This window comes from Melanerpes formicivorus, unplaced genomic scaffold, assembly GCF_026170545.1.
Source record: "Melanerpes formicivorus ecotype bairdi unplaced genomic scaffold, bMelFor1.0.p_v2 SCAF_33, whole genome shotgun sequence".
Taxonomy (NCBI): Eukaryota; Metazoa; Chordata; class Aves; order Piciformes; family Picidae; genus Melanerpes; species Melanerpes formicivorus.
This window is the reverse complement of record NW_027142385.1, coordinates 5023394-5049242: the sequence shown is the minus strand read 5'-3', so window position 1 is coordinate 5049242 and position 25849 is coordinate 5023394. Positions and strand designations below refer to the sequence as shown.

At 38.8% G+C, this 25849-nt stretch overlaps 1 protein-coding gene across 11 annotated transcripts in view; it reads right to left on the bottom strand.

Moving 5' to 3' along the window:
• Positions 1–25849, bottom strand: part of DENND1A (DENN domain containing 1A) — a 202798-nt gene that overhangs the window by 129030 nt on the left and 47919 nt on the right. For 10 of the 11 annotated variants that reach the window (XR_010989502.1, XM_068155776.1, XM_068155777.1 and 7 more), the window contains exons 4-5: positions 22083–22132; positions 16160–16279 (exon numbers count right to left, since the gene is read on the bottom strand). Coding sequence is in view for 10 of the 11 variants with exons in the window: in XM_068155776.1 (XP_068011877.1) it covers positions 16160–16279; positions 22083–22132 (170 nt within the window). In the remaining variant the exon portion in view is untranslated. Of the gene's footprint in view, positions 1–16159; positions 16280–22082; positions 22133–25849 lie in introns of those variants that run through there. The other variant, XM_068155783.1, reaches the window with a different exon arrangement.

Sequence of the window (25849 nt, the reverse complement as noted above, 5' to 3'; positions counted from 1 at the left end):
AGGAAGTTGCCACGTAACCTCATCAGGGGAATGTTGGGTACATCTATCAGCAAGAACAGGATGGTCTTAATCCTGACAGATGCATTTTACACACCTTCAGACAGCAACCCAAAAGTGATCCATTTGTGGATGAGAAGATTTAACCATCTCACACTTTAACTACTTCCCTGCTATGTTTTTGATGCCAGGGAACTGGGTTTTCCCCAAGGTAATGCACTAATTCATTTTGTATTAGCCCTAAAATGGAAGTTTCCAAGCCAGTCAGCCAGGGCCAAAGGTAATAAAAAGTGACATGATTTAATTACTTCTGTTACAGTTGTTCAGCAACTAAAGAAGGTGTGACATGAAGCCCTAATTAAGTAAAATTGTTTTCTGGTCAGTAGGCAAGACCAGTGAAGTAGTTGGACTAGAATGCAGTGTTCTTACCAGTAGCAATTCAGTGGTATGACTAACATTTGACATTTTTTGTTGTGATCCTTCTCATTGGTATTTTACAAAAGTGTTTTGACTTGCAGTCAAGATTAAAGCTTTGGAAAATCTGCAGTAAACTTCCTTTGACACACCTTTGCTGTTCTTCAAACTCACTACAAGTCAATTAAATCAGCATTGCCATGGATTGGTAATGCAGAGGGAAGAGGAGAAGGAAGGGGAGGGTGTCTGTTTTCAAGGATCATGGGTCTCTGAGGATAGCATTGAGAGAGATCAAATAGTTCTAAGTCATAACTAACTTCATATTGTGCATTTCCTCGTTCTGTTTAGAAAGCAAATACAGCTCCTTTCATATCTTTGTAACTTCTGTCAAGAAACTTTAATGATGCAAGAGAAGGTCAATAAAGTGGAAGTCAGACTTCTATTTTACCTAGAGACAACATCACAGAACTGATCCTTTAAATACTCCAGTGTCATAATTTTTGCTCCAAGAGGGAACTGTCAGAATAAATGGCAGTTATCACTGTTATAAGAATTATGTGGCACTAGTTAGGTTAAATCAATTGGCAGTTCCAATCCAGGACTGTTACATGACACCAAATCTAATTTCCACCTGAAATCTAATCTCTGGTTTTACACAAGAGGGGTTTGGTTTTGTTTTTTTAAAGGTATTTATTCTGGCAAGAATTACCTTGAGATATGGGAGGTGGGGGGGTAAGGGGAGGAATGGGATGGGACAGACACACCAAAAATCATACATGGAATATGATGAACACCACCTAAAATCATAACTGATCTACCTTTCTTCTTCAACCTGTGTATCAATGATGTATATTTTTACCCCTCCATCTTTAGCTCTTTCCTAAAATCATCATGAAGATTCATTTCTTCCTCCTGCACCTATTCCTCATGCTTTTAATTCTGCCCTCCACTTCTACTTCAACACACTGTAACAACAAAGTAACAAGAGAGTTTCCAACAGGAATGCTGAGCTATATTACAACTGTGCTCTGAAGACAACATGGTCGTGCCTCTGACTGCACTTCCATGAATCTGACATCCCCAATTTTACTGCTGCTATGATGGGAAGCACCGGGCAGCAGATGGACATGAAACAAGGACAAAGGACTGTGAGCTGAGAAGTGACTCTCAGAGAAGAGCCCTGCATTAGTTACTAAGCCAACAGCTTCAGGAAATAATATGTAGTAACTCCAACCTGTGGTAAACCTAGGACAGCACATGTTTCCTTCCCTTGCCCCTGCACGTCTCATTCATAATTTTCAATGCCAGCAAGTGAAAATGTCTATCACTTGCCCCTCCAAAGGGCCTCTTTAGAGTTCTAGGTTCTAAATGTCTGAGTCTTTGAGACCTCACTAGACAAATAAATTGTCAAGAGGACTAGTTTAGGTTAACTGTAATCAGAGTAAGAATTCCGCTTTGAGCAGCATTGGAAGAGCCAGCAAATAGCTCAGATCTAGAAGCAGCTCATTCTGGAAAGCATTCATCCAAGCTTGCGGATTGGAGAGTTTGGGACACATCACCTCCTTACTAACATCGTTAAAATGCAAGTTCCCCCAGCCTGTTGCTGCATGCCTTGAAGCATTTCCATGTCCATGCTCCTCTCTATGTCACATCTCCACACTGACCCATCACTCTGACATGATTCCTGATGCTGCAGCGTGATTTAGCCCCAGCAGTACATACAGGAGAAGGGTGAGAGGAAGCTTTTGAGAGAGAGCTTTGCTTTCTGCTCAGGATCAATAGAAAGCAAGAAATAGCAAGAAGGAAAACACACGTGATTCTGAACTTGAGAAGTACAATGGCTTTTCAGCAGCAGCACTGTTTCAGCTGTGCTTTAGAACAAACTCTCTTCGGCTCCATAGCAGCAGCAATCCACTGGTGCAGGTTCTAGAGTGAGATTTGGAAGTATTTCACTATTACGCTCCTCATACTTCAAACTCTGTTTTGTGTCTGTCTTTATAGGTCATTGTTGGCCAGATGGAAAATATTAAGGAAAAAGGATTGCAACTAAATCAATCGGCTGTAGTCTGCTGCCAAAAGGCCCCAGGCTAACTACAAGCAGATTTGCAAGCAGGCTCTGCTCCGTTACAATCTGAGATCTGGCACATCCTTTGCCCTGACTAACAGCAGGAGGGCACAGGGCCAGCTGAGAGCAGCTACTGTGCCAAACAGACTGTGCAGGTCTTACTGCTTGAATGCTTCCACAGAAAAGGGGAATCGATGGGACTCTTTTGTAAACAACTCCCTGCACTTTCTGGCTGCTACTAACTTCAAAAGCACTAAAACTTTATCTCACTACAAAATTAATGCAAGTAAACAGCTCAGATTTGTACCAAAACTGCCATATAGGGAAATAAGTATCAGTGTTAAAGGGGAACACTTAACACTTTCAGTTAAGAAGAATGATGAATACGTATGTGCATATAGAGTGAAAACCAAAACATCTTTTCTCCACAGCCAAGCACTGTCTAGGAACAATAAAAAAATGGCTGAGCAGCAGCCAAATAAAGTATTCATGTAAATATTCTCTGCAACCTCTTGTTTGCAGGTAAGAAGGAACTTAAATTTGATTATTGAAAAAATTTACTTCCAATGTTTAATTGTATTTAAGTATTTTCCAGTTAATCAACTAGCCTCTTGTGCATTGAGCATTTTATTCCAGACACCGATGCCTGCAGCACCCAGTCCAGACAGGCCAGAGCAGGTATGGCTTAACTGATTTTCCTTTAGTATGGTATCAGCAGTTGGCAGGCCGGGGAAGAAGCAGACTGGGTGGAGCTAACACTTCACAGCATTTTATAACAATAGGATTTTTTTTTTCTTTTTGCAACCAAGATAAACCTCAAACTTGATGGACAGACCTAAGTTCTGTTTCTAGTGGACAGTAAGAGAAAAATGGATAGAAACAGAAGGAAACTTCTATTTCAAGCATCATCACTAGCTGATCACTTATAAAAAAGCATCTGCAGCAAAGACTTCACATCCCCTACTCCAACCATAAAGGCACGTGTCACTCATGAGCAGAAAACACAGATGAAGGTGTGCTTAGCAAGGCAGAATGAAAGCCAAGAATCTCAAATAAATTAAAATCAACATAAGCAGGGTCCTTGCGTTACCTAGAAGGACATTTTTCTCTTCCAGAGCATTACAGTAAATCCACAGTTCAGAACTTGCAACATTTTCTGTCTTTTCTAGATCTTTTTCCTATTGCCTGTAGCATTCACACCTTAAGTCACTCATATTGGTATCAGGTGTTTCGCAACTGTGACTAGAGCATTCAGCACCAGAAGTGAAACCAAAAGGTACATAGGGTGAAAGTATCTTCTTATGAGAGATTTCTTTTGCTGCTGTGATGAATTGCACAAATAGAATTTAAGATTCTAAGCATACTGTAGTCTATTTATAAGAGTGAAGCCTAGAAACATGAAACCTTCCTACAGCCCTGTCCATTTCTGCTGAGCCATACATGGAGTTGGCCATTTTTACCTCTGTGATTACGAGGTGTATGGATTAGCAAGGTTCTACGGCATTTATGTTTCAACAAAATTATTTAAACCAATTCAACCATGCTTCGATACTTCGAGCTCAGTGAGCAAAGCCTTTAACAGACCTACTGACACCACAATGAAAACTCCAAAGCTTTTCATTCAGTGTCATTTAATATATTCCCTATTGACTTGTTATTTATCAACTATATCTAGCTGAAAATAAGAATTCATTATTTATGAGTTCAGTGGAATCGACTCAGTGTCAGTCTTAAAACTCAAAGCATCAAAATGCATTTCTATTGCTGCAACTCTGATCCTCAATACAATTTCAAAACAAACAAAAAACCCCACAACAACCACCAAACCAAACCAAACCCAAACAACAATTAAGAGGCAATACTGTAGATACTTTTCACATATTAATTAAAGAGAAACCCCAAGTCTCCTACAGAATAAAATGGATTCTATAAGACTTGGACAGAAGTTTGTATATGAAGTATGTGAAAATCTCTTTTCTGTTTTGGAAATGCACACTTCCTTATGAAATGCAAGCACAGAACATATTTACATGATTAATAATGGCTGTGTTCATTCGTGATCAAGAAGAGAACCAATAAAAAGTAGGAATAAACTTCCGTAGATGCTTTCTAATAATGGGACTGAAAAAATAAATGCATTATCACATGCTTTTAATTAAGAACATCCCAGCAAGTGTATTTTACTCAGCACTGCAGATAATATAGTTTCAGAAAGCAAACAGTACTTGAGAAATGCTTCACATTTTATTTCAAGATACTTGAGCAAGGTAGGGTACTAAGGCAGCCTTCCAGGCTTTCCGAAATAAGTTTCTAGAGTCTAAAAAAAGTTTGAACAGCAGAGATGAAAATGGAAGAAAAAGAAGCAGATGTAACACAAAATTTATTCCTCTTTTCCTGGAACAGTGGGTTTTAAATAGCTCATCTCTATCTTGTAAAATTTGTAATGACAATAAAGAAAAAAAAACACAGGAAGTTTGGAGAAGCTATACTGGAAAGTGTATCAGAAAGCAGAAACACAAAGTAGATAGCTAAATTTAATTGATGTCAAGCTCTTTTTCACTAGGTTCATCACTTTTCCATATATATTCTGACAAGTAACTGAAAATAAAAGCCAGTGTCTGTTTAAGCAAATCAGCAGGAGTAAAAAACCCAAACTTTTAAGATGCAAACTGTTTTATAAACATGTCAAGTTAAAGCAAAATGCCTGCAACAACGGGAGAGCCCTTCCAACCCTGGACCACTTTCCTGTTATACACAGAAGAGGAAATCAAACTGGTTTGCAACAGTTAAAGCTTGTAAAAAATTAGAATTTCTGTGAAGGAAGGTCAGATTCTAGCTCCAAGTCCTGCCTGCCCTCTCTTCTTTTCTCTGTAGGGTCCATGCAGAGGAAGTGAGAAATGTCTGCCTCAACTCCTACTTACATTCAAAGCATGGGTTGAATACACAGCTAGAAAAATAAGAAAATCTACGAAGGCAGCAGAGAGAGGCTCAGTAACAAGAGTTTTATTAGGCACAATTTTGTTGCACTGATGAATCAGAGAGATCCAATTTCTCATGACTTATACATGTATTTTTTGTGGCCTTTGCCAGTGTCTAACAGAACTGGTTTGCTATTTTCTTTCATCTCTGAAGCGGTTTAAGTAGAACAGGGGTTCCAGGGTCGATACATCATAAAGACCAAACAGACTGCCCAAAAAGTGTTCCATATCATTTCCAGCCATTACCACAGACCTTTTTTGGAAGGCTTGAGAGTATCATACAGATGCATATAGAAGCAAAACACTGATTTTGCTTGTTACCATTTTGTTCAACATACAACTATAGTAAGTCCTCCTAAAATAAAGTCTTGGACATTTATTTAATTGGTCAGCAATACTTTTCTGTGTCTACACAGAAGCCTAACAGCAAAATGGGAGGTGAAGAAATAAAGTTAAAGAGATAGAGAGACAAGGTTTTTTGTTCAGTTTTTTTACCAAGGATCTCTCTGCTCTGGGGTTATGTACAGTCATTGCTTGCAGGCTAGACTTGTAATTAAAACTTTAAATTAGCAACAGAAATCCATTGTCTGTTTTGGTGAGCCTGGTTTCATTATCAGTTCTCTTCCCTTCCTTGCAGAAAAGTGCAAACTTTTAATAAAAATTATAAACCAAAGTAACATCAATGGATAAAAGCACTAATCTCATGCAGACTAGAATTAATTAAGAGTACCCTAACCTTACTAAGTAAAAGCACCCAAAATCTATTTTACTCATCTTGCCAGAACAAAAGTACTTGAGGTAGTGGTCAGTAGACTGCAGGCTCATGGCATCTGCCGCCATTGCAAACTAGGTAAAGAACTCAGCAGTCCTGGTACCATGTTGCTCTCTGTGGGGAGAAGGACACAACAGATGCCACCCAAAACAGTGGGTTGAAATCAAAGCCTGCAAATAGCAACCAGGCAGAAACCCCATAGGTCTGTTACAGCCTCCCCAAAGCAGCACACACCCAGACAGAGGGCTTTTATTGTCTATTCTGCAGTAAATTAAAAAATAGAGTAGTCTAACTACTTACTTACAAAGCACAAAACAGATTTCCTACTAATTTACTTTGATGTATGTAAAGAAAAAACGCAAAGTATGAAGAAACTCTAAATGAGGTAAGAATTTTTAGTTAACAAGAAGAATTTGAAGGCTCAGCCTTCCTATATATTAAACTACTACTAAATACAGTGAATTATTTGTTGTTAATGTCTGCATACTCCACAGAAGAAAATTCCTATTAACACTAGTTCAAAGCAGGCACTTCCAACCTGCACTTTTTTAATGTTCCAAACTTTCATCCCAGATAAAGTGAGAATGGGATGTCCTTCCTTATTCATCTGCAAATACTCCTCCACAAACAGCAGCTACAGAACATTTCAGAAGAACAACAAACATATAGTAATATTTCTAATTAAAATATTTAATCATTCCCACAGGTTGCTAAAGAATTTCTACAAGCTCAAGCTTTTTTGAGCTGAATTGCTCCAACTTAGCTCAGTAACATGAGCAAAATGCTCTCTAGTTTATGCAGAAAGGCAGCAAAGTCAGCTCAGGAAAAGTGGGTGCAATTAGTTCAGTAGAAGAAGTACAGCTCTCTGAGGCTACGAGAACCAGCAGAAGAATTCAAAGAGCATGATAAAGATTACAAGATGAAGGATTAAAGGGCAAGAATATTAATCCTTCAATGAAAGAGGCTATAAAAGGTAAGTAGCTTCCAATTTCTTCCACCACCCTTCCTCTCCACACCCAGAAAACAATAGGAATTACTGGCTGATGTTGCACCGTCCTTGGGAGAAATGAGGTTGATTTACCTTTGCATCTACTATTTTCTTCTTTAAAAAATCCCATGGAAGATATTAAAAAAACCATGTCAGCCTTAGAGAATGTGCACTTTTACAGAAAGCCCTGAATCAAAACTCTAATATTCAGGTGTATTGACAGTGCAGGATGAACAAAGGATATTGAACGCTGGGACTTTACCCGACAGCAGACAAAACAGCATAAAGTTGCACTGTAAATCAATTAAGGATATCTTATCTCTGTTCATCGCCTATCTGTTCAACAGTTGTTCATGAAGATTAGTTTGTTTTGCTTACTTTTTCTTGCTTAAAATAACCCAAATTCGTATTCTCCTTCCCACATCCTATTTTGTGCCTATTCTGATCACCAGATACAGGTAGTGAAGAGTAACTTCCTGGTACTTCTGACTTCAAAAGTCCTGTTTATGTCAGGTGAGCATTCAGGCTGTCACATAGGGAATTCTACCACAGAATCAGCTGAAGACAAATAAAACCCATTAAGTGGAAAAAACTTGTAAAGAAGTGAGTGCACAACAAGCAGGTTTTGTAAATTTAATCCTATCATAGTGGGGTAATCAAAATATTTCTAGGTACAATAAAGCCATGTTAAAAAAACCAACCAACCAACCCACCCCCAAAAAAAACGTGTAGTCAAAATTCTAAAATCAAAATCTATGCCTCCCCTGCCACCCTCGAGTGTAAATATTTTTCTGTGGCTTTCAGCCAAATCAGTGACAAGGGAAAATTTGAGAACACAGCAGGATTATTTTAAAACCAAACCTACAACAAATATTCTTGGGGGTTTTTTTCACCCAAAAAAAGGGAAAGATTTGTGGAACTAAAAGCAGTTTTTGGGGTTTGGGATTTTTGCTTTCCACTCATAGGTATCACAACAGACGTGTGTTACATTTCGGAGGCACATACACAAACAGTGGTACACAGGCCCTTAAAGCTGTTTGTCCCCTATGCATCAATGCCCTGCCAGTTGGCAAGCCTGAGCCAGGAAGCTGTCAATTCCAATCAAGTTTAGGCGATGCAGTCCTATTAAAGAAGTCTTGCTGGTTAAGGGGCGTCCACTGTTTCCAAAGCATGGGAAAAAAAAAGGGAAAAAAAAAAAAGGGGAAAAAAAAAAGGGGGGCTCTGCTTTCCTTAGATTTGAGCTGGCAACTTTCACTGACTAGAGTTTTCAAGGAGCTATGAATGAGCTTAACAAAGGAGTTCTGTGGCTAGTTTCTGGCTGAAATCCATGTCAACAGTTTTTAAGGTCACAGGTCACACTAACTAACATTTATTCCCAGCAGACCCTGCTCTAAACACAAGCTGTAAGTAGTACAAATTTGGAATTTTTCTGTAATCCCTTGAGATATTCCTGATCCTTCCACATGTTTCTGCTCAATTAAAAACAATTCTCACTTTGCACCACAAGAGAGGCCCCTTCTCAGAAATCTTATTCTGTCCTAAGAATAAATGGACAAAGACTGCAATCAAAGGAAAGGAAAGGGGGGGAGGAGAGGAACTCACAACAAATCACACCAAAAACCTCAAATAACTCCATACAGAATCACATTCAGTTAGTTACATTTTCTGCCATCTGTCACAAACTATTATAGATTCATTTCTTTTTATCTTAGAAAAAGAGTGGTGCAGAGCTTAGCTATTTTGGCCAAGAGGGATTTCCACACAAATGTTTCTGCATTTCACTTCAGAAGAATGATTTTCATTTTGGGTACAAAAGCTGAATACCCACTGAAAACTTCAAATTAAGTAGAATTGAAATCAGAGTTGCACATGGTCATAGCACCTCCTTAAATCAGTAACTATGCCCAGTAAGTTTGTGAACCAAAGCAAACTACACAAAGTTTTATCTTTTCTTTTTTTTTTTTTCTTTTACTTCAACAAAATGTGGAGCAAGACCAAAATCTTTGACTTGGGGTGTTAGTGCTCCTTCAGGAGGTTAGAAATAGGTGCTATAGCTCACAATTTAACAGATAGAACAGAAATGGTACTAGTTAATAATTAAAAAGATGCTAGACACCTATTTCATGGTTACAGGAATGAGAGAGTGCTTGTCCACCAGATCTTATTACTTCAACTACGTCGGCATAAAGCCTGAGGCCTTCAGGGTAATACAGCCTGTCCAGTACCACACACTTCTCCAGCACAGTCAAAGCAGAAACTACCAACAGCTCATTCCTGTACCAATGACCAAGTTCTCTTCTCAGAAAGTTTTTACTCTTATGGTTGCTGTATTTTTTTGATAGGAAGGCAAAAACCACCACAGAGGCAGCCTCTGAGGGATAAAGGATTGTGTATGGTCTGGCAGCACTGAACCAACATCTCCCAGGGCTTTTCTTATAATACCTGGGGGAAAAGAAATTTTGCAGATTAAATACAGCATTAAAATTACCAAAATCACATTTGTGGAGAAACTGCAGATAGTTAGGCAACATATTTATCTGCACAGATGGACAAGTGTACTGACATCTACCCATCATGGCCTTTGAGTTTGACTTACACTGCAGAAATGCAACAGACATGCTGTCCAGCTTTAGAACTGAAATAGTGAATCATCATATTCCACAAGCTTAATGACATCCTGGAAAATATATTCAAATGCATTTAAATCAGTGAAGAATCCAACAATGTTTTACCTCTTTTAATACTCTATCACACACTAGTAATCCAGACCAGATTAAAAATGGTTTTTACACAACCTACCATATCCCTTCATATATGTCAAACTCAGCTTTGTTAGGATTGCTACAAGGTGCTGCAGAAGTGCACAGGTTTGAGGGTCTTCTGTGATTTGGGGGTTTTTAAGCACATTTTTATTTCAAAATGGTTTTCATTCCATTTTTCACATTACTGGCCTCAGAGTCTTAACTCAAAAATAACTGGCTATGAGGCAAACAATGTAACAGCAAGAATGTTACTTCCAAACCACTCTGCCAAATGGTTTTGAAGACCACAAGTACTGTACTTGGCCTTATGCCTCCTTCTACAAAAGTTCAGTTCAATTGATACAAATATATGATTTCTCATTTTTAAACTCCAATATGCATTGCCACGACATTTAATGCTAAAATCAGCTGGGTGAACAGGCCTGTGATCTTTTTATCTAAACAGGAGAGAAATCACTGCCTGGACCCTCACATTTAAACCATTTCATACATTTGAAGAGGTTACCACACATTCAACCTCAGCACTATTTTATTTTATTTTTAATTAGAAGCAGGGTGTTTCATAAACAAAACTTATTTTAACATTCAGATTGCCAGAACAGAGTGAACAGACATCTGAAGAAATGACTGGAGCCTATCTGGTTATAACCTGATGAATTCTTCAAGCATCAGTAACTGGGTCCTCACAATTCTGGAAACATTTTAGAATAGATAAAAGCTTTTTTTTTTTAAATGATCTTGTTAGGGCTTTTTCATATAAACAATCTGCAACAAGGGTGTAAAAAAAAATAGTATTCAGACTGAGCTAACAACATTTTTTACATTCCTAAGCATAAGTTTTTCCTCCTTCATGACTGCACAGAAAGACAAAGTTGTCAGAAGTTTGAGATTCTACAACATCTAAGAGTCAGGACAAAACCCCAGCTACAATGACAGCTGATACACACTTTTAACTAATGTGTTCATACAAGAACTTGCTATCTTTTTCTCAAGGGGAGTCAGGCAGGGGGGTAGGAATTCCATGTTTCAATGTATTCACAGAATTCAGGATTCCATATGCTCAGCACTTTCTTCACAGCTTTATATACCCCATCGTCATTTTCTTCAACCATTTTCAGACCATTAGACCCAGTACAAGCCTGATGCTTGCAGTTACATTTCAGCTATGAGGTTGGTAACTGTGTCCTATGAGCAGACCACATACAAAAGCATCTGTCCATTTACGCTTTGAGATACCAGACAGCAAAACACTCTGCTCCTTTTTCACACCTATGGAGACTAATACAAACTGCTTTTAGCATTACTTTCCCATTAGCAGAACATTGAAACTCATCACTGCCTGTACCTCTGAAGAGTTTGGCTAACTCCTGTAAGCCAGAAGACAGATGCAGCAGAGCCGCTGAACAAGAATGTCCAGACTAGAAGCAACAAACCAGCTTTGGGAAAATTAGTAAAGCTGGAGTTGATAGAAATATGAAAAGATGAATAAGTTAGTAAGGTGATCTATCATTGGAACAATGAGGAGATGAACATTAAGAGCCTCAGCATGCAAAATTTTGAAGAATCAGAAGGCATCTATATCCTTTAAGAACACGCGAAAGGAGAAAGATAAATTTATCCTGTTGTACTTGTTATCACTGAGGTTATGACTACAGCCCTGACTAAATTCACAGCTATCTATACTGTTCACCTTCTAAACTTCATGCCAAATATGGTGTGAGGTTAGAGCAAACCTCTAGAAACAAACAAAAACAAATCAGCTTCCTAATACATATCCAATAGGATTTGTTTCATTTCAGCCAAAATCCTTAAGTCTTTAAATGAAGTTTTAGAATGAAAAAAGTCCTTTGGCGTGGGACATTTTCCAGGGTATTAAAATTACCATGTTGCATCTCAAAATTGGAGGACTTGAACATGAGCTCTCAAATTACTCTACATTCATCACTGGAAAAGAAAATCATAAAAAAGCATATTTTAAGTTTTGTAACATCTTGCATTGCAAAAGGCAGCCCAGAATTCCAAGTTACCCAAGAGATTTTGATGTGTGGTATGTGAGCTTGTGGGGTTTTTTCAATTCACTTCAATGCTCAGGACCTCGAAACCCCACCAGCCCATGTGTGACCCCTGTTCTGTGCCTTTGTCCGCCCTCTGCTGACTGAAATGCAGAAAGGAGTCATCCGTGCACCAGAGCTCTCCACAGTTTGGCGGTACAATGTTTGATCACTGTAGTTTCATGATTAGCTACAAATGAAGTGAAGAAAAGAGGAAAGAGAGTAATAGAGACAGAGTCAGTGGCTCTACATTAAAAGGAAATCTCTGAACAGCTAGAAGATGTAGTTTTTAAACTTAATCAAAGATTTTCATAAATCTGCGATGCTAACTAACCACAGCAGGAATGAAACTATGAAAACTATCTTGAAAGTGGATTTCTAAACAGTACTGGTTAAAACAGCCAAAAGAGTTACTCTGTAAAATTGAACTGCCTTTCTGATGGCCACAGGAGCCATATCCATGTGGATAACTTCAGCACCTTTACTGCACTTTGTATCACATGAAAAAGTCTCTGGGTCACTTTAAAACTCAAAGTCCAGACCTTGACTTCTGGCCTTCTGAGTACTGTCTCAGCTTTAAACTTTGCTTCCAGACCTCTGCAGACATTTTTTAAAGCACCGGCTGAGTGAAAAGATTTTCCTTTTTCTCCTGTTCCTCTTCAATAATGAACCTAAACATGTGATAATTTTCCACCTCCAACCATTTTACCATGACCAGACTCACAGAATCTCTGACTTGCAAACGTGTGAATATCATCTCTCCTACTAAACAATATCACTTAATTTTATACCATCACTGAGCACAGCAAGGAATAGTTGAAGCTTGCTGCCACCCAACTTGTAATTTAACAAACAAACAAACAAACATTCTTTTAATCCCCATTTGCTTTTTCCTATCATTCTCATATTCTTCAGCATGTTTTCACCCATCCAGTTGCCACACAGCGTCCTTTAATTCAGAAAGGGCTCTGCGAGGATTTGCATCCATGCTGGGCACCACAATCCTCAGGACAGAGCAAGTGAATCTGTGTATTGCTGCTTTACATTCTTTATTATCCTCTAAAATGTGCACTCCTTCGCACTGATGATGAACTTTCACTTTCTCATTAGTTAATTTCTCATTAGGAGAAAGAAACAATAGGAATGAAGCTAAAAGAGTCCCAGTTAACTGAAACTAGAACTCCTCTTTTTTTTTTTTTTGGTTATGAGTTGAAGCAGAAGGCATTTAACTACAACATAACTCCTCCATTTCTTCTGGGCATTCACTCAACATAAGGGAGCTGACAGCAAGGAACTCTTATCCAGGAGAGATCAAGAAGGGACTTCTCATTCAGATTTTCTTTTTAAACTGTTTCCCCTTTAATTTGTCATTAATCAGGAAAAGTTACCTTATGTAACCAGACACTTCCCACATGAGTGAATCAGCACCCCAGCTGACAGGGCAGCAGCTATGGGGGGAGAGCCAGGGAAACACAGTATCACACAGTATCACAGTATCACAGTATCACCCAGGTTGGAAAGGACCTCGAGGATCATCGAGTCCAACCTGACACCGCAGACCCCATGACTAGACCATGGCGCCAAGTGCCACGTCCAATCTCCCCTTGAACGCCTCCAGGGTCGATGACTCAACCACCTCCCTGGGTAACCCATTCCAATGCCGAATGACTCGCTCGGTGAAGAACTTCCTCCTCACCTCGAGTCTGAACCTCCCCTGGCGCAGCTTGAGACTGTGTCCCCTTGTTCTGGTGCTGGTTGCCTGGGAGAAGAGGCCAACTCCCTCCTGGCTACAACCACCCTTCAGGTAGTTGTAGAGGGCAATAAGGTCACCCCTGAGCCTCCTCTTCTCCAGGCTAAACAATCCCAGCTCCCTCAGCCTCTCCTCATAGGGCTTGTGTTCAAGGCCTCTCACCAGCCTTGTTGCCCTTCTCTGGACACGCTCAAGTGTCTCAATGTCCTTCTTAAACTGAGGAGCCCAGAACTGGACACAGTACTCAAGGTGCGGCCTAACCAGAGCAGAGTACAGGGGCACTATGACCTCCCTGCTCCTGCTGGCCACACTATTCCTAATGCAGGCCAGAATGCTATTGGCCCTCCTGGCCACCTGAGCACACTGCTGGCTCATATTCAGGTGGCTGTCGATCAGCACACCCAGGTCCCTCTCTGTCTGGGAGCTCTCCAGCCACTCCGACCCCAGCCTATAGCTCTGCATGGGATTGCCATAGCCAAAGTGCAGCACTCGGCACTTGGACTTGTTGAAAGCCATCCCATTGGACTCTGCCCATCTTTCCAGTCGGTCGAGGTCCCTCTGCAGAGCCTTTCTACCCTCTAATTGACTAACATCTGCCCCTAACTTTGTGTCATCTGCAAACTTGCTGATGACTGACTCTACCCCTTCATCCAGATCATCAACGAATATGTTGAAGAGGACAGGGCCCAGCACTGATCCCTGGGGGACACCACTGGTGACTGGCCTCCAGCTGGATGCGGCACCGTTCACGACCACTCTCTGGGCCCGGCCCTCCAGCCAGTTCCTAACCCAGCACAGAGTGTAGTGGTCCAATCCACAGGCTGACAGCTTAGTCAGCAGTTTGCTGTGGGGGACGGTGTCAAAGGCCTTGCTGAAGTCTAGGTAGACCACATCCACAGGCCTCCCCACATCCACCAGGCGGGTCACCTGATCATAGAAAGAGATCAGGTTGGAGAGGCAGGATCTGCCCTTCCTGAATCCATGTTGGCTGACACCTTCCTGCCTCCAGCACACCATCCATATTGCTGGACTGCCATAGCTAATAATAGTGGAAATGTCTACTAGAGAAAAGAAAGAAGGAAGGAAGATACTCAGGAAACACCTGTCACCCAATTAGTTTGTAATTTTGGTAGATTTTACAACAATTTCTCCAAATATGAGGCTTTCCCAGTGAAGGCCTAGAAAGCAGATCACTGCCATCAGTAAAATGCTGAAGTACAGAGCAATGAACGTTTGGTGTCTTCACCATCCTAGTGCCAGCACAAATGGCACAGGCATTCACTTCAAAATATGTACATGGATCCCAAACCTATTCCCTAGTACTGCTGTACAAACCCAAAGGAATGAGAAGTGTCCTTGTACTTTATAGGTGCTCTTTTATTTTTCAATATAATCCTTGCACTTCTCCAGAGGGGTCATAGTCAGTAACAGATACAGAAAGTCCCATTTGGTCACGTGTAACACACAGTACTCACAAAGCAAAGACAGGTTCTTGTTCTTACACTGGCTACTCTCACATGAAAAGCAAGCCAGAGATGACCAAGACAGATATCAACAATGGCTCATAGAGGAAACTGTCTTCCTTTGTGATTGTTTGAGCAACTGTTCAGTCACCCTCCTGGCTGTTCACATAGTTAACTCTACCTGGGCCACGGCTCCTGAACTTCCAGCTTCTCACGAACATGCAGAAAGCAGAAGACAGATCATTCTAAAATTTGTTTATAACAAGACAGGCTACATACCATTTGGAAACCTTAAATCCATCAAAGTTCTTACATTGATAGATATTAAAATTGATTTTACTTGTACCATTTCTTGCAGCAAATGTAAACAGACAATTACAGAGGTCATCAAAAATAATCTGATAGAGCCTCTTGCTTGCTTTGCATGAAATGCATTGCTCCCAACTTCCACTAACAGTCTTTATTATGACCAACTTCACAAACCCCTCCGTGGGACAGACTAAAGCACATCCACACAAACTTTTAGGACGTAGAGAGCATCAGTGACATTCTCTCAGTTACCAACAGATGCTTTGTTAATAAAACTTGCATATACAAATGTCCACAAAATGTCTTAACAAGATCAGTTGTGACAGCTAAAGATAACAGCTGCCATCATGCTATGTCATATCAAATTACTACAGAGAGACCTTTTTTTCCCCCCCACATTGTTAACTCAAGAACATTGACTACAAACAAATACAGTTATCTGCAGAGGAACTCAAAGTGCAAGATACTTTGCATCACTTCTGCTGAAGAGCAGTGACTTTGAGGACCAGATAGGAAAAATTCTGAACAGCTGGAAATTATAATTGCAGTGTAGCACAGAAAGTCAAACACTGTTCCCTAGAGTCAGCCAAAAGCCAAACCACAGACCTACCTTAAGATACAGAAGCAGCTCTTGGCCCCAGAAGATAAGCGACAGAATCCAAACCTCTGTTTGCTGTCAATGTCTGTAAGCACAAATGTAAAGTTCTGCCCAACTTGGTTAACTGCATGGCTGAAAATAAAGAGAAGGGGGGGGAAATTAATGCTGAGCTAACTCTGTGTCAAAAGTATGTAGTTTAGGTCACTGAACCTATAACACTTCCTCTTTCAGCAGAATTTTTTTTTGAGGGATAACTTAGAGTATACACCCACTAGAAACTTAAATATCCCAGTTGCTTGGTGAGGGAGGAGTGATTTTTTAGGCTTTTCTTCCCATTTTTTAAGTGTGGGAGGACACTAAAAATGCATTTATCTTTAAATGAAAGTGGTTATGACTATCAACCATCTTTAGTGCAGTACACACTGTACAAACCAAACCCATGTTCTCTCATGTAACCCAAAATATTTCTTTATTATTCTTCATTTAAGAATTGGTTTAGTCCAAGAGCATGACAATGTTTAATAACATGCTAAGCTTCTTCAACACTTGGATACTGACTTAGAGAAGCTTTATTATCCATATACCAATTCTGCATGTATGCCAGATACATAATTCCAAAATGTTCAGCAGCTGGAACCCAGCCAGGTGACTCTCCTTTACACTGGCAGCCAAGCAACCAGTTTAAGCAAAGACCAGAATAGTGTGCATGAGGAAAAAAAAGGAGAAATGAGAATCAAAAATACACTGTGCTCAAGCCAGCCATGACTATAAAAACCATTTGGTAGGACTTCTGTATGGTCTTTTGAAATTAAGAGCAATCTGCCTCCTCTGTAGAACTTAACAGCTCTTTCAGAACAGCACAAGTGAACTAATAATATTCTTAGATGCTGGCTCCCACTCACACCACAGTGGAAAGTATCACTACAGGAAAAGTTGCCCAAACTGTAAAAAACAGAGTTTTGGAAAATAAAACAAACCACCCCAACCAGCAACAACCACCACCAAAAGCAAACCCAACAAATACCACAAAACCCAAGAACCAGACCATTCAAACAAAATAAATCTCCAAGCCCAAACATTTTACAAGTCATGTCTTTAAAAGTACTTTAACATCTGTATTTTACCACTGATGAGTTATGGTCAAGAGAGTAAAATATCAAAATATGATGCTTTACATTTAAAGCCCAGCACTTTCTGAACACTATTCATCAACAAGACGTTGAGATACTAGCACATTTGTCTAAAGTTAATCAAAATCTTCTGTATAGCAACAGCAGATCCCATATAAACCACAACCAATTCACCTCCCAGTTTGTAGAAATATAGTTTTACTGTTTAATAGAAATTATGACACTGAGTGGTGAAGCTGGGACTAGTGTAATTATTACAAGGTTTTCCATCCAATTTCAGATCACTTTGAGACCCCATAATGACAGGAAATTAACACTTATTTCAGGTTATGTTCTAGTTTATTTCAAGACTACTGAGAACTGACTGCTATTTCCACAGGCAGCAGCTTTACATGTCAGTTCTATGACATCACCAACAAATCCTATTAAATTCAAAGCCATTTAAGTAACAGGCAGAAGCCTTAAGAGCAGCAAGTATTCACTTCTATGATGCCATATATAACGCAATAAACCAATTCTGTGGGAGATTATACCTTTAGTGTCTACAGAAAAAGATGAAAAATAGACTTTCAGAAATAAAAGTTGAATCTGAACTGAAAAGATGGCACTGTCCAGCTCAGAAAGCCTTCAGTAGATTCCAAACAAGGAAGGAAAAACATGCAGTGATGAAGACAAAAAAAGTGCTCCAAATTCACAGCTGAACAAAAAGACAGATATTTAAAAGGATTTCATCATTCTGAGAATTCAAAGGTGCAAGTACTATCATCCTACTGAAATCTAAATGTCACCAGAGCAACTATTTCCATAAACCATACTGAGCTGCTGGGGATACCAAAAAATCCCTTACTGGTGTTGTGTTTTATCTGTAAAGCTTGGAAGTAATGTTACTATGGTGATTTTAGTATGGTGTTTTAAAAGGGGATTATATGCTTAATTTTAACAAGGTTGAGAGCAGAGCATGTGTGAGAAATAGCATTCTAGCTGACAAATTATGGAAGAGGGGGAAAAAAAACATTTAATTTGCAGCAGGGAGAAGCTTGTTTATGGAACAATTGTGACAAGTCAGTAAGTTCCTTCGAAGTAAACCTAAAGATTCCTGTATTCATGGTTTCTGCAGAAATTAAACAGGTTTGATGGGTCTTGCTCACTTGTCAGTTCTCCCAAATAAAAAGCACTTTACCTTATAGCTTAATATCAATACTTAAGATTCATAGTTCTATTTTCAAATGGGAAGAAGGTCTATTTTGAGCCTAACAGGATAGAAATACCATAAATAATGGGCAAATAGAATTTAGGGTTGGAGGGAAGGGGAGAGAGAAAGAGTGAATTCTTTAAAATCCCCCATCAACAGCTTTATCTGGCTAATACAAATTAATCCTGATAGGAAATTTGCCTGAGGTGGAGTTCTTCACTGCTGCAGTTAGAGAATAGCCTTGATCCTGCTTTTATAGGAGTAGAAAATTCATGGTCCACTGCCTACAGTAAGGGGCAACTAGTCCCTGGTGGTTTTGGAACACTGGCAACAATATATATAAGAATTGATACAAAAAGAATTAAGAGCTTGTGTAAATGAGTGGCTAAACCTTCATCAGAGCCAAAAACCAGATATGCAGAAGATCTGCCTCAAAATATTGATGTCCTACCATCATCTGAAGTTGTGATGTGGCAGAGGCAGTAACTCATCCTCAGTTTTTGCCACCTGCGTTATGAATCCTGTAGCCTTAGAAGAGGCACATATGTAGGTGAAGACTTAGATCCTTTTCATCACTTGTGGAAGAAGTACCCCTGTTTAACATCAAAGTCAGAAGAGCAAGCCTCAACTCAGCTACCACTGAGCACATTTCCACCATCATGAAGTTTCCACTGAATGTCTGGCAAAATACTGCATGTAACAGAGAATGCAGTTACATAAATGGATTTTCCTCAAATAAAGTTCTCACAAACAGAGGATAAACAAGGGACATGACTCCAGCAGGGCTTGAAAACCTAAGTTCTATGACTGCTAATTCTGCTTTGGGCTCTGAGTTGGTGAAAAGGAGAGCAGTGCCTACACTTAGTTACTATGAATTTCTGATCACTTGTATCACTCTCTCTTCATCACAATTCATACTGATAACTGTTCCAGAGGATATTTCAACAGAAGGTATTATCCCGTGTTCCAAAAGTATTTGAAGAATGAGCCAGTATCTCCACTGCTTTATTAAGAATAAACATTTAAAAATCTCTCATCATATGGAGAGATTCTAATGCTAAAATTGTCACAGGTGACAAGGCCACTCAGTTACATGAGAATAGTACCTAGGTATTTGTAAGGCCTTCCCTGAAACCACTCCAGTATTTCTCTGTCTTTTTGTTCAGAAAGGACAAGACTATATTTAAAAACCACTCTGAGGAATAAGAATTAGAGTAACTGGAGATCTGATCCAACATACCACTTCCCAGGCACATACAAAGCGATAAAATCCCACTAGAGAGTGCTAGTCAACTCTGTAAGATATGACTATAAGGACCTTTCTGACATAAAACTGAAAACAGTATTTATTCTAGAAGCAATTCTTTTCGTCTTAAATTAGAAAAAGTGTTTACTGTGAAGACTGAGAAAAATATTAAAGCCTTGTCTGAAGTAATTTCATTATGAGGCTACCTGCTCATTACTTTAAATAATTTTACTTTAAATGCAGTATAAGGAATGTATAAATAAACACTCAGTAGTTGCTTAACAGTAAACAGGGAAAGAAAAGACCAACTAGTGCAAACTAATCACTAGTTGAGCTCCAGAAATAGCTTCTAAGAACAGGTATTCAATTAGTTCTAAACTTGGAAGTAGCTAAAAGCTGAAGGCCACTTTGCACTTCAGATGCACTGTATCTTTCTCACGGTCCCATCATGTTCATTTGCATTCAGTGATAGAAGACAGTTTTCCTCCCTGCTGTAACTGGCAGGTTAATTCCCACACACATTTCAAAGCTGGCAAGTATTTATTCATATATCCAACAAGCATTTATTTATATATAAATACCTACAGACACACCTATGCATGTGTGTATTTTTACATCGAGAAGAGAAGCAGCACACCTCTCTTTCAGCTGCCATGTCCTTAAGCTGGGGACATCCTCTACCTTCTGAAGAAAGTCCATTCTTAATTTGACATTATGATGTATGCTGCCGGTTACAATCTCTCCTTTATGTTCATAATGGTTGGCTTGCAGTCTTTTCAGTGACAGTCTGTGATATTCAGTCAAACAAGCCAATCCAGAAATGGGAATCACTTTCCATTATGTTCTCATTTGCACCCCATATGGGTTTTCAATGTTCTTATCTTTCAAAATGTTATATTGCTGGGAGAAACCAAAAACAACAAAACAAACACAACTCCTAGGTACAATAAGCCTACACATAGTAAGCATAAATATTTCTAGTAGAAACACATACATGAGAAAAATATAAATAAGTATCTCCCTGCTCCCTCCCCTTTGGAAAGGGAAAGGATGATCAGCCAAAAGTGATTCCAAATTATAAGTAGTATTTGTGGCTTTTAAAGGTCATCTGAATCAACATGAACCAGTTAAGTAGCTCATGTTGACAGCCCAGGATATTCAAATTCTCTTTTTATGTACAAATCAGGTACAGCAGAGGCACTGGTAATAACTGCTGTCTCCAGCAGTGCCTCACCAATAGCTCTCAAGCCTGATCTGCAGGAACCACCTGGAGGGTTGAAAGAACAGATCATCTGCATGATCCATTCAAGCTTTCAGCTTCCTCCAAGCCCAGATTATGACATCAGAGGACAAAGTGTAGCAGTGGTTTTATTATGAAGGCTCCCATCTCCAGAGAAGCATTATGAGATTTCATCTCCATTCACAGAAACCAGTGAACAATACCTCAAGACAACTTTAAGCAATCTCAGCTGGGCCATGGATGGGGGGGGAAATGTGCAAACTAAAATAAACACTTCACAACAGCTCCAACAAGCAACACTATTTGAAGTGGATGTTGATTTATAAAGAAAAATCTATTTCTACTGTTAATATAACATATTTCATTGAAATGAGAAACAAATTCTAGCAGTTTAATCACAGTTAAGGTCAGTTCATTCCATCAATAAAACTATTCAGTGTATTAGCTGACCTAAGACAAGTGATTCTAACCAATTAAATGATGCTCAAGGATGCAAGCAGTGGTACATCCTTGCAAGATTCTAATGTTTGGTCTTTTCAAGAAATCAGTTAAAAAAATCCTCACAGTAAAAGCAAAACTGGAAAACTAAAAATGTTCTGGAGCTTTCTCAATTACAAGCATTAAAGAGTCTTAGCTCCTGTCAAATCCACTATAACTTAATGTACACTTTGTACCCTAAAAATAAGAAGCCACATTAAATAGTGAGCAAGTAAAGCATCAGAATTCCAGCAAGACCAAGGGCTTTAAATGTAAAGCATTTAATTCATAGTTCTGCCCAAATTTTGTCACTTAAGAGCTTTGTATGCCTGCATATCTTATCTTTGACAGCAATATGCATATCTGACAATGACTACCCCAGGATTTCCACATCCAAGCATTACACAGACGTAAACCAAAATGCACTCTTACTGCTGCCACTGAACAGCTCCAACTTTTAAAACTTCTTTTTTTTTTGATGGTGCCCATAAAAACCCCAGGAAAAAGTGATTCTAAGACTATAATTTGCACTTGGGTGCTTTAAATCACAGTCAAGCAGACAGAACATTAAGAATGGTATGGTTTTTATTTTCTACAGTGGTTTTATTGACAAGCTTATTTTCTTGTAAAGTTTGAAAAGCTAACACTACCTGTCCACATAGAAGGGGAAACAAAACTTGGTCAAAGTCTGTAGAACTTCCTGTGGAGAGAAAAAGAGATAATTTATACATCTGTTGGGACCAATAAATCTAATATTAACCACATCACAGAATTTCACAACTTTGCCCTGAAGAAATAAGAGACAGATGAAGAAATATGGGCTTTATCAATTACATGGAAGGAGTACCAGGCAGTCAATCATGTGAAATAATAAACATGATCAAACTTCATTAAAAATGAAAAATTAATCAAGATTCACACATGGGCAGGCAGCAGGAGCCATCCAGCAATTCTCTGAAGAGTAGGAGGAGGTTGGGTTGTTGAGTGTTAACACCTCTCTAGGGACAATCTCTACCCTGACCATATGGATCATAGTGAATAACACCAAACCACATGGGTTTGGCCTGGCAGGACCACTTCTGCTGGCACAGCTTTTGACTGTTACCTAGGAACAGAGGTCTGGGGGATTAGAGAATACTTCCTAGCATCAGTGAGATAAATAACAAAAGATACAGCCAATAGGTCTCATAGCAGGAATGTTTATTGTTGCCTACTGCTGCTAAAAAGAAAATCTGAGTGTTAAAAAACTGATTAAAATAATGTGTATTAAAATGGATACAAATTGTATAACCTACAACCCAATTTTTAGAAGCTGCAAAACAGCACCACAAACAGAGCAACTTTTAAATACAGCCTTTGCATGACAGCAAATAAAAAGCATGAATATAGAAACTGCAAACGTGATCAGCACAGAAATTAATTTTCACCTTTAAACAAACACAGTAATTAAAGAGGCAAAACCAGAAAGAAGCTAGTCCCAAAACAGTTGTGTTCACAGAAAGCAAGTAATCCATTTACATACTTTGCTCTATAATACTCCAATTTTAAATTCTATAACCCACAACCCACTATAAAGCTCTACCTAGTTTGCAGACAGTTACTACCAGCCAGTTCATTGCTCATTTTCCTTCACACTTAAATATTTCAGGACCTGAAATGTAAACTATATTTTTGTTCTCAGCTGAAAGAAGACAGTCCCTGACTAAATGACAAACCCTCTGATATATTCAACACTTTTCTGACCAATAGCAATAAATTATCACCAATAACTAAACTGATGCTTCTCGCTTCATTTATTTCTAAAACCAATGCCATCATTCAACAAATAAACTACATCAATCTAATAACCTATTCAATGAAGCAGAAAACATATTGAGTCCCTTGCAAGAACACGCTCCTCCTACATAATTCAAACCAGCACATCCCATTCTTAGCAATGGTTTCGGGTTCAACTGCTCATAGACACTTCTTTGGAGGTGTCTTGACAACTAAAATGTGACAAGTTCTTAAGATTTCAGGGAGAAACAGATATGGAAACTTTGACTTCTTGGCAGTTTATTGATAGATTATTTAAGAACCTCCTGTTTTTAAAGAACACGAAAGGATCTACTGAAGAATTCCATGTAAAGCAAAGAAGAATCCTCCTTTCAAATTCAGCAGGAGAATTGGAAAGGAGCTATACAGGTTTCAAAATAAACTCTGCAGAAATATGCACTTTGACACAAAATAATGCCTTCAGAATGAAGGCCTCATTAATGTGATTGGGTTCACCCTTGTGCAGAATCTCTGACTTCCAAAAAGACTGACCATCTGAACTGCTCTGCTTGGGCACAAAACCCACATCCTGACAAATTTTAACTACTACACAGTTGTTCTTTACTCACAACTGAAATGCCCAGGAAGAAAATATTTTTTAAAGCACAGTAAGAAAAAAAATGTAGAATTTTAAAATAGCCAAAATCCTAATGGCAAGAGAGTAAAGTATCTATATTTTTGTTGGCCTTATCAATAACATTGTTCTCAAAATAATGACAGCACCTCTAGTTTTCAGACTTAAAGCCCTGCAACTGCTACGCAGAATCCTGAAATAAAACCATGCTAAAAGACAAGCCATAAATCACCTGAAAATTTCATACTCTATTTTCCCCATCTCTTTGATGATGTAAATAATTATTGCAACTATAAGAAAAAAGACTGACATAATAAAGCACTTCAGCATGTCATCAGCACTGTGTTAATGTAGGCTAAGTGTTTTACTTTGCACTTGTTTCCTAGTATTTATAGCTTTCTTACCACAGAAAATGATGCATTAACTATCAAGAAATACTAGAATAATACACAGTATTAGTCTCTAATTAGCAAAACTGCTGATCTTTTGCATGTAAGGAATACAATTACTGGAGAACTACTCGATTTTTGCTCAAGTTTCAGGCTTGTTACTATAAATGCAATGCTTTTTTGTTCTTTTGCTTTCATTTTTTTCATTGTTTTCCCCCCTTTGAAATACTGCTCAGTTTCAAGATTAGCAATTCCTAAGTAACATATAACTTCCTACCAGACCTCTTTAGGTGAGTGCTTACTTATGGCCTGGAGAACTCATCATTTCTTTACAATTTCACACTAAAAATCCCCTAACCAAACCAAACCTAGAATAGTTCCATGGCAGCAGAATTCTTTTTACGTTTTTCCCTGACAGGAAACACAGAGGTAGTATCAACAGCCTGTTTTCTTATTTTATTCCCCTATGCCTATTTTCTTTAAAGAAAAAAAAAACCCTACATAAATGCCTGCAAAGCAAAACCTCCTTTAAAAAAAAAAAAAAAAAGAGAGAGAGAAGAAAAGGGGAGAAAAAAAAACCAAAAACCAAAACAAAAAACCCCAAGCAACCAATTCAGGACACACAGCTGATAAGCGTAAATTACCCAGTAGCTGAAACCAGTGTCTCTAGGGTCCCACATGCCAGTTTCCTGGATCAATCCCCAAGTTTATATTTTCACAAATCTTTTTACATGCAGTTTGATTTTTAACATTTTAATGAGCAAAAAGTGCATCTATAGCAGCCAGTCACCACAGTTAAAGTGCAGGGCATGAACTGTGTCCCTGGGGGGATTCAGCCCAGCCGTGTCACCAGTGGCTTTAGGACATACACCACCTGGTTCCTTGTCCCAAGGTTCCAACTCTTTTCATAATCAAAACACTGCTGACATTATAAACCCCACATGGGTTTTCTAAAATCCTTCCCAATCAATAAAGCCAGTACATAACTTATCGGAGACAACACAGAATTCATTGATTAAGTTTGGTTTCAGCAGCAAAGTTTTCAGAATAAATGAGGCAGGAATACAGTGTTCAGCCCTTTTGTGTCACACAGCGATTTATGGAGGTGAGGCAGCCTCTGAAAGGATTTCCTACACACACAGAGATACTCAAGAAGTGTATGGAAAGCAAGAGAGTGAAATACACACAATCCACACTTGGACAATGTCCTGAATTATCCATAGATTGAGGTGAAATAGCCAAGAAAGCTCAATGTGGCTGAAAAATGTTGCATACTCACTTGTGAAATTAATAAGCAAGCTGTATCTTAAGTAATTTTTATTTTTAATCATTTCCCTATATGCTCCTACCTATAAGTCAATGGAATAAGTTCAGAGACTTTCTGATATATGAGATCACTTTATTTTTCTTGGTCAAATGAACATTGGTAACAAAGACTCCATGCTGCAGCTACAATTAAATTGTGCTGATAAAATGATAAGCAAATTGCTGGTCTGAGGCAAGAGCAGCAGACTGTTGTGAACAATCTACTCATAGAAAGACACATTCCAAGTGGAACAAGGAGTGTAAGAAAAAGTTGGAGAGAAAAATTAAAATACAGGCAGAGAGCTGTGAAAAATGGTGAATGATTAAGGCAAGA